At 57.4% G+C, this 9,335-nt stretch overlaps 1 protein-coding gene across 1 annotated transcript in view; it reads left to right on the top strand.

Moving 5' to 3' along the window:
* Positions 1 to 9,335, top strand: part of AP3D1 (adaptor related protein complex 3 subunit delta 1) — a 40,917-nt gene that overhangs the window by 27,535 nt on the left and 4,047 nt on the right. The window contains exons 21-30 of the mRNA XM_023733323.1: positions 2,221 to 2,398; positions 2,610 to 2,681; positions 3,360 to 3,470; positions 4,794 to 4,940; positions 5,253 to 5,300; positions 5,668 to 5,857; positions 6,056 to 6,144; positions 6,258 to 6,343; positions 6,585 to 6,706; positions 6,953 to 7,032. Coding sequence (XP_023589091.1) covers positions 2,221 to 2,398; positions 2,610 to 2,681; positions 3,360 to 3,470; positions 4,794 to 4,940; positions 5,253 to 5,300; positions 5,668 to 5,857; positions 6,056 to 6,144; positions 6,258 to 6,343; positions 6,585 to 6,706; positions 6,953 to 7,032 — 1,123 coding nt within the window. The remainder of the gene's footprint in view (positions 1 to 2,220; positions 2,399 to 2,609; positions 2,682 to 3,359; positions 3,471 to 4,793; positions 4,941 to 5,252; positions 5,301 to 5,667; positions 5,858 to 6,055; positions 6,145 to 6,257; positions 6,344 to 6,584; positions 6,707 to 6,952; positions 7,033 to 9,335) is intronic.

Here is a 9,335-nt window from a genome sequence, read left to right as displayed (position 1 = left end):
AGGCTGCCCCTCACGGCGCCGGGCTGGGCCTGCCCAGGGTCCCATCCCGTCTCCTGCAGTTTTGTTCCTCGGTTGTTTCCGGAGGCCCTTGTTTAGGAGCCGCCCCTCGGCCCCTCCTAAGACAGGCCCTCATGTGCGCTCTAGGGGTGCTGTGTCAGTGGGGTGCGAGCATCAGTGGCTCACAAGATAGTCCAGGCAGACCCTGGCAGGCCCCCGGGGCGCTGTGAGGCGGACCTGGAAGCTTGCTTGGGGTCTCTGAGGAGGGCAGAGCAGGGGCATTTTGGGAAGGTTTGGGGGAAGGCATTAGTCGGCTCGGGTCTGAGCACCTGTTACCATCTGGCTAGCCACGCGCCCACCCATCCTCCCTCTGGCTCCGTCTGTTCTCCTTGCTCTCTGGAGTCCCTGGCCTTCCCAGGAGCGTTAGGCAGACAGACCTGCTCTCAGGAACCCTGACAGCCGAGGGGCTGAGATTTTGGAGAGCCCGGTCCCCGCCTCACCTCTCTGTGCAGCCCAGTTTCCTCCCGTGTCCTCAGGAGCTTACTAGCTCACGCAGGCACACCTGGTAGCAGCTCAGAAGTCGGTCCCTGTGTGTGTGCCCTCAGCTGAGCCCCGGTGGCACCACGAGAGAGGGGCTCTTGCCCCTGGGTGCTGCCCCTTCAGCTGGGCAGGGTGGGGCGAGGGGGCCACAGGTGGCCGTGCTCCCCTGAAGGCTCTGCCGCGGCAGCAGCTGTTAACGTGGCCCCACGCTGGCAGTCGTTAGGACCCTGGTGGTGCAACAGTGAAGCACACGGCTGTTAACCGAGAGGTTGGCTGTTCAGACCCACCCAGCGGTTCCGTGGAGAAAGATTTGGCTATCTGTTCCCGTAAATATTACAATCTAGAAAACTCTACGAGGAAGTTCTTTGTTTCATGAGGTCGCCATCGTGAACACTGACTCAACAGCACCCCACAACCACATTGGCTGTTGTGGGAGGGAGGTGTGTTGGGCGGCCCTTTGTGCTTGGGCCATTGTCGTGCATGGGCGCATTGCCGACTCCTGCCCTGAGGCCTCCACGAGGGGAGGTGCCCTCCCCACAGGGTGTGCCTTCGTACAGACGCTGGGACAGACGGGCTGGGGCGCTCTGTGTGCCCCTCTGAGCAGTGCCCAGCTCACCCCGCCTGGACCTTCCGTGAGTCCTGCCGGAGCCCTAGGGGCAGCCTGGTTCCTGTTCCTCACCACAGGCCGCAGCGTGGGGGGCGGGGGGGTGCTGGCTCTGTCTTCCGCGGATGCCCCACCTGGCCAGGCCTCTGGAATTGCAGTGAGTGAGCTGATATGGCTGCACTGTCCCCCACAGTCTCGGAAGCCACAGGTGCACGTGGCACGTTCCACCCCCCCACCCCCCCTCCCCTGGATTCTCACTGTGGTCTCTGTCCTTCCTCCCCCTTTTCTTGCTCTCCGTCTGTCTCTGTCTGCCTTTTTCGTCTCTTTGTGTCTCTGTCTGTGCGGGCCTGTCTCTGTGGCTCAGTCTGGTTTCAGGGAATCCTCACAGGTAAGCTGAGCCCTGAACCTCAGCCCGTCTCAGAGGATCGGCACTTTGTCTGCAAAGTGCGTGGCCCACGGGGCCAGCTCACCCGGCGAGGGCAAGCCGCCCACACTCCGGGCCCTGGGGGTCTGGGGCCTTGGGAGCTGTGCTCGGAATGGCTGGGACTCCATCTGCAGATGGACCTTGGGGCTGCCTTGCTCGGGATTGAGGCCAGCCTGGAGCCGGCCCTGTGTGCTAGCGGCACGCTGCCGGCATCCCCCGCCAACCTTGACCCCGGCCGATCTGGGGGCAGGGAGCGCGGGCAGGGCTGGAGGCTGGGGGCGTGGAGGGTGTATTCTGGGCTGCATGCCCGGAGAGGGGCCTGGCGTTGAGACCGGCCTGCACCCGGCCCCAAGCCCGAGGAATGCGTGTGTGTCTGTCCCCACAGGTTGCTGTCGAGCACACAGTTTGCTGTGCAGGCTATGTCCAGTGCTGGCCTGTTCCTGCTGTCCCCCTCTGTTCTGGGTTGTGGACAGAGGAGTAGCAATGGGGACGCGCCACCCCTTTCCTCTCAGTGTCTGTTGGTGCCATACAGTGTCCACTGTGCGAGGATGGCTCCAGGCTGACGCGGCCCCCTCTGCGCTCAGCACTCACGCCCCAAGCTATTTTGGGAAGAATCGGGTGCCAAGTGACCCCTCTCTCCCCCCGTCCCCCCCAGGCCCTTAGCAGACAGCGAGAAGCTGCCCGTCCAGAAACACCGGAGCGCCGAGACCCTGCAGTTCCCTGACAGAGAGGAGGTCCCTGCGGTGGAGAAGAAAAGCAAGAAGCTGAAGAAGAAAGAGAAGAAGCACAGAGAGAAGGGGCGGGAGAAGGCGCGGAAGAAGGGGAAGGAGAAGGTGGTGCCTCCCGGGGCAGGGGTTCTCAGGGCTCCGTGCTGCCTTCTGAGCCTGCAGTGGGAGGGGGTCGGTGGGTTCCGTGTGCAGGGACGGGGAAGCCACTCCCGGGAGATAAGGCGGGCGGTGAGCCCACGAGGGTGGGTCAGAGCGTGGTGGGAGCCCCTGGGGAGAGGTGTTGCTCTGGCTGCCAGCCCATCCTCCTTGTCTGCAGGGCGATGACCTGGACTTCTGGCTGTCTACCACGCCGCCGCCAGCTGCCGCCCCGGGCCCCGCCCCGTCCCCGGTAAGAGCCCGACGGGGGCCGGATGGCCTTAGTGGACCCATATGCTTTGCAGCTTTGGCCGTCCCCACTTGGGCCGGGTCCCTTCCAGGGCCAGGTGCGTGGGCAGGGGTGGCCCAGCGAGGCCGTGCCGGCTCCCCAGTGAGTGCAGCAGTGGAGGGTGCTTGCCGAGCTCGGTCTCATCCCGGACACCGGCCACTGTCCGTGCTGGGTCCCGTGCCCACGGCGACGCTGGTTAGGGCCTGAGGACCATGGTTTGGCTGGGGCAGCCGTACGCAGTGTTCCGACGAAGCGCCAAGGAGAGGCTGGGGCCTGTCAGGATGAGCAGCCCAGCCAGCACCTCCACATCCTGGCCGTCCCAGACAGCAGCTCCCTGTCTCCTGAGTTGGGGCCCGGCACGGGGTGGGGGCCGAGAGTGCCATCGGGGCCTGGCATGGGGTGAGGGTCGAGAGTGCCATGGGGGCCCGGCACAGGGTGAGGGCCGAGAGTGCCATGGGGGCCCCACATGGGGTGAGGGCCGAGAGTGCCGTGGGGGCCCGGCACGGGGGGCCGAGGGTGCTGTGGGGGCCCGGCACGGGGGTGCCGAGGGGGCCGTGGGAGCCCGGGGCACCGGGGCCGAGGGGGCCCAGCCCTGGGGGCTGTTACAGGAGTGATGATGTTGTCCCTGTTCGCTTGCTACAGGATGAGCCTGAGGCAGACGCCGTAGTCGCTGCCCCCAAAGAAGAGTGTGAGGAAGCCAAGAGGGAGGAGCCAGAGAACAACGAGGATGACGAAGAGCAGGAGGTGGAGCAGGTGGGGCCGTGGGCCAGGCGTCCCCGTGTCCCTGTCACAGCTGCACCTCCTGATGCAGGAGGTCTGCAGGCAGGCCCAGCAGTGGGGCAGAGCAGGGCCGATGGTGGGGGACCCACGGAGAGCAGGGCAGCAGCCGGCGTGCACATGGAGGGCTGGTGGGCTGTGGATGGGCTGCGCCTACGCGGTGTGGCACAGGGCCCCCGGCCCAGCCTGGCTCCCGCGAATTGGGCCGGCTCATCTCACAGCTTCAGGTCAGCGTTCTGACGGTGGCCCGGTCATCACCTGGGCCTCTCCTTTATAAAGGCCTCACTGAGACGTCGTCACGTTTTGTAACGTTCCGCTTTTGAAAAACGTATGGGTTTTCAGTATCACAGGGTTGTGTAACCGTCACGACTGTCTAATTCCAGGACTTTCCATCGCCCCCAAAAAAACCTTGTGCCACCCATGAGCAGTCCCTCCCCAACTCCTCCGCCATGAAAAACAGTCACGTCCTGTCTGTATGCGTTTGCCTGTTGTGGACATTCTGTATCAGTGGGTCATACGTTACATAATCTGCTGTGTCTGGCCTGTCTCGCCGAGTGACGTGTTCAGGGTCCACCCATATCGTAGCAGGTGTCAGGACTTCGTTTCTCGGTGTGCCTGAGTCGTATTCCATTGCATGGGTGGACCACATTGTGTTTTTCTGTCACCTGTGGATGGACACTTGGGTTCTTCCCACCTGTCAGCTACTGTGAACAGTGCTGCTGTGACCGTTTGGTGCACAGGTGTCTGTTTGCATCCCTGCTTTCAAGTTTTCGGTATAGACTCAGGAGTGGAATTGTTGGGCCTTTATTTGGTGAGAGTCTTGCCAGTTCACCCCCTGCACCTTTGCTTCAATCAGCAAGGACCACTCTTCTGAGCAGCTGGTGCTGAGCGAGGCCCTGGGCCCCTGGCTCAGTCAGGCTGTGCCCCGTCTGTCCCCAGTGGACCCGGGGGCTTGGGTACTGCCTGCCATGTTTCCCTGGTGTCTGTGCGTTTCCTGGGTGCAGTTGGCCCCTGTGGCCCAGACCCTGTGACACTGGGGAGAGTGGCACAGGGCATGTCCGGGCTCTTGAGTGGGCATGGGCTTGCTGGGCACCCAGCTGGCTGGAGAGGCAGCCGGGCTCTAGGTGGGCATGGGCTCACGGGGCGCCCAGTTGGCTGGAGAGGCGGCCGGGCTCTGAGTGGGCATGGGCTCATGGGGCGCCCAGTTGGCTGGAGAGGCGGCCGGGCTCTGAGTGGGCAAGGGCTCGCAGGGCGCACGTTCCAGGTTGGGGCTGACCCTCAGCTCGCTTGCTGTTCCAGAAACCTTCTAAGCATAAGAAGAAGAAGCACAAGAAGGAGAAGGAAGAGAAGTCCAAAGACAAGAAGAAATCCCGGAGGAAGAAGCCCCCCAGTGAGGCAGTGGCGGAACCTGTGCAGAATGGCGCGCTGGAGGAGGAGCCTCTCCCGGTGAGGGGACGTCGCTCTACCTGCTCTCCATGCAGGCCGGCCCCCTGCACCCACACGGGGGGAGACAGGATGCTGCAGCCCAGCTCTGTGGGCCGGGTGGGTCGTGGGACCCAGCTGTGGGCGTCCCGGCAGGTCTGGCCGTCCTGAGTGGCCGTGTGTCCTGGGGCTTAGTCAGCCCTGTGCCCCCGCGTGGTGCTGCCTGGTGCCGGTTCCCGATGGGCCTCCTCATAGTCCAAGTGGCTCGCATGCAGGAGCACTCAGTGCTGACAGTCTCTGTCACCCAGCACTGAGGCCTTTTTCCTTCCTTCCCAGCCCATGTCCAGCTACTGCCTTCTTGCCGAGAACTCCTACATTAAAATGGTGAGTGACACACTGAGTGTTACACACAGGTTTGGAGACTGAGAGGGGCCACCTGGGGAGGTGTCGGGGTTCCCGAACGGCAGCAAGCCCCAAGGTGTGCGTGAGTTCTGGGATGTCACCCCAGTGGAGCCGCATGTCGAATCGCAGGGACCTGCTCGCTTCAGGGCTCCGAGTTGGTGGTGCAAACAGTGTGTTTGAGAAGGGAGGGACAGACAACAGAATGAAAGTGGAGTGGAACCTTCACCGCGGGTTCCTATGGTGAGGGCCAGGTGTCTCCCACACGCGAGGACCATGCGTTGCTTGTGGCCTTGTTCCTGAGGCGAGCTCGCCTTCTGGTTCCCCCCGCTGACTCAGCCTCTCTCGGCAGACGTACGATGTGCAGGGCAGCCTGCAGAAGGACAGCCAGGTCACTGTGTCCATCATCCTCGAGAACCTCAGTTCTAGTTTTCTTAAGAACATGGAGCTCAACGTGTTGGACTCGCTCAACACCAAGATGGTGCGGCCCGAGGGCGCTTCTGTGCACGATGGTGTCCCTGTGCCCTTCCAGCTGCCCCCAGGTGCGTGGTGGCGGCCGTGGCCCCCGTTGGGTGAGCTGATCTGTGTGCTTCCCCCTCGCCACCCTGTCCTGGGCCCTGGTCTGGGTGGACCATGCCTCAACTTGCCTTCCCTGCTCCCGGTCTGAGGTCTCACCATGCTTGAGTGCTCAAGGGCTATGCCTCGGTGGCCGCTCAGCCTGTGTCTCTCCTGCCCGCCAGGCGTCTCCAATGAAGCGCAGTTCGTGTTCACTGTTCAGAGCATTGTAATGGCGCAGAAGCTCAAGGGCACGCTGTCCTTCATTGCCAAGGTGAGCCTCGTGCCGGTGGCAGGCTGGGGATGGCAGTCAGGGTGGGCTTCTCCTGGGGGCGGCCCTGAGCCATGCCCCTCGTCACCCGGGCCACTGCCTTGGCTTTGCTGCAGAATGATGAGGGTTCCACCCATGAGAAGCTCGACTTCAAGCTGCATTTCAGCTGTACCTCGTACCTGATCACCACACCCTGCTACAGGTGGGCACCACTCCAGGGGAACCTGAGCGGGGGGCGGGTTGGGGGCACAGTGGGCTGACTTGGCTCACAGGTGACCTGGGGCTCCTGTTTGGTCACTGTGCAGCTGTACTCTGACCTGAGAGCCTGCAGGGGTGTGGCAGCATGTCCTGGCACATATGGGAGACCCTGGGGGCCCAGGAGCACCCCAGCCCCATCTTGTCCAAACCCGTGCCCATTGTGCTGCCCCATGTCCTCCCCACAGTGATGCCTTTGCTAAGCTGCTGGAGTCTGGGGACCTGAGTGTGAGCTCCATCAGAGTTGACGGCATCACCATGTCTTTCCAGAACCTTCTAGCAAAGATCTGTTTTCACCATCATTTTTCCGGTATGGGATTTAGTTTGGTGGAGAGATTGCATGGCCTTGTCGCACACAGGCACCCACCAGCTCCCGGCCCAGTCTGCGGCCCTGTCGTCCTGAGGCTCACGTGCTCTGGGGCCCCTGGGACCCCGGGGGCATATTTCTTGGCGGTGGGCAACGCCCAGCCGACTGGGGGCAGTGCCCGGGAGGGGGCGCCTGCCTGGGTAGGGGCGGTGGCCGGGGCCCTCATCCCGTCCGCCCTGTGCATTGCAGTTGTGGAACGAGTGGACTCCTGCGCCTCCATGTACAGCCGTTCCATCCAGGGCCACCACGTCTGCCTCCTGGTGAAAAAGGTGAGCCCCGGGCCTCCTGGGGGTCGGGCTCAGCACTCAGGCCCCTCGCCGGGTGTCTCTTTCTTGTAACTGTTGTGTGTCTTACGATCTGTGCTCTCTGGGTGGCGGTGCACCGCTGTCTTCCGGCTGTTTCCCACATGTTCTCTGCCTTTAGCTTCCAGCAGTTAGATGATGGTGTATCTGAGCGTAGATCTCTGGGTTTATCCTGTTTCGCATTTGCTAAGCTTCTTGAACCTATGCATTTACATCTTTTGCACAGCTGGGGACGTTTTCAGCTATTATTTCCTTAAGCACGTTTACAGCACTGCACTGTTTCCTGTCTTTCTGGGATGCCAGTGACAGGAATCTTAGCCCTTTTGTCTTTGTTCTCAAGTTGCTGAGGTGCTGTTCTTCCTCCCCCCCTTCCTCCTGTCCCCTCTCTGTGGTTCGTTGGGTAGTTTCTGGAGATCTCTTGTCAAGCTCATTGACTCGCCTGTCATACCGGTTCTGCTATTAAGCCTATCCAGTGAGCTTCATTTTGGTTATTATGTGTTTCACTTTAAGTGTTCCATTTGGTTCTTCTATTTCTTTGTCTAGATTTTCTGCTCATTTCAGGAGTGTTCATGATTGCTTGTCGGAGCATTTTATAATAGCTGCTCTAAGGCCTTTGTCAGATCACGCCAACCTCTGTCTCATCTAGAGTTGGTGTCATGTGAAATGAGATTTTCTTGGTCTTTGTATGCCGAGCGATTTTGTCTTCTTGAGGGCTATTGTAAATGGTATTGATTTGATGATTTCCTCTTCGAGGTTCTCTTTGTTGGTATAAAGGAATCCAACTGATTTTTGTATGTTTATCTTGTATCCTGAAAACTTTGCTGAAATCTCTTATTCCAGTAGTTTTCTTGTGGATTCTTTGGGGTTTTCTGTGTATAAGATCATATCATCTGCAAATAGAGATACTTTGACTTCTTCCCTGCCAATTTGGATGCCCTTTATTTCCTTTTCTAGCCTAATTGCTCTGGCTAGGACCTCAGCAAAATGTTGAATAAGAGTGGTGATAAAGGGCATCCTTGTCTGGTTCCCGTTCTCAAGGGGAATGTTTTCAAACTCTCTCCATTTAGGATGATGTTGGCTATTGGCTTTATATAAATGCCCTTAATTATATTGAGGAATTTTCCTTCCGTTCCTATCTTGTTGAGTGTTTTATCATGAATGGGTGTTGGACTTCGTCAAATGCTTTTTTTGCATCAATTGATAAGATCATGTGGTTCTTGTCTTTTATTTATGTGATGGATTATATTGATTGTTTTTCTAATGTTTAATCCTCCCTGCATACCTGGTATAAATCCCACTTGATCATGGTCAACTTTTTTTGATATGTTGCTGAAATCTATTGGCTAGAATTTTGTTGAGGATTTTTGCATCAATGTTCATGAGGGATATTGGTCTGTAATTTCTTTTTTTGTGGTGTCTTTACCTGGTTTTGGTATCAGGGTTATACTGGCTTCATAGAATGAGTTTGGGAGTATTCCATCCTTTCCTAGGCTCTGAAATACCTTTAGTAGTAGTGGTGTTAACTGTTCTCTGAAACTTTGGTACAATTCTCCAGTGAAGCCATCCGGGCCAGGGCTTTTTTTGTTGGGAGTTTTCAGATTACCTTTTCAATCTCTTCTTTTGTTATGGGTTTATTTAGTTGTTCTATCTCTGTTTGTGTTAGGTTAGGTAGGTAGTGACTGAGTTTCTAGAAATTTGTCCATTGCCTTTAGGTTTTCGAATTTGTTAGAGTACAATTTTTCATAGTATTCTGTTACGATTCTTTTAATTTCAGTTGGGTCTGTTGTGATATCACCCATCTCATTTCTTATACGGGTTATCTGCTTCCTCTCCTGTTTTCCTTTTGTCAGTTTGGCCAGTGGTTTTATCAGTTTTGTTGATCTTTTCAAAGAACCAGCTTTTGGTCTTGTTAACTCTTTCAATTGTTTATTCTCTATTTCATTTAATTCTGCTCTAATTCTTATTGTTTCCTTTCTTTTGACGCCTGAGGGCTGTCTTTCTGCATATTGACATCTGTTTCCCTATTTTCAGTGTTTTAGCTTTGATTTATTTTTGTGGCTTCCCTATCTGGCTTGATATCTGGTTGCTCTGTCCTGTGTTCTAGTCTTGGATTGTTATCTGATGTTACTGACTTTCTAACCAGAGGACTCCCTTTAGTATTTCTTGTAATTTTGGTTTGGTTTTTGCATATTCCCTAAACTTCTGTTTATCTGGAAATGCCCTAATTTTGCCATCATATTTGAGAGACAGTTTTGCTGGATATATAATTC

The sequence above is a fragment of the Trichechus manatus genome, unplaced genomic scaffold (assembly GCF_000243295.1).
Source record: "Trichechus manatus latirostris isolate Lorelei unplaced genomic scaffold, TriManLat1.0 scaffold00057, whole genome shotgun sequence".
Taxonomy (NCBI): domain Eukaryota; kingdom Metazoa; phylum Chordata; class Mammalia; order Sirenia; family Trichechidae; genus Trichechus; species Trichechus manatus.
This window is presented reverse-complemented; position numbering and strand designations above follow the sequence as displayed.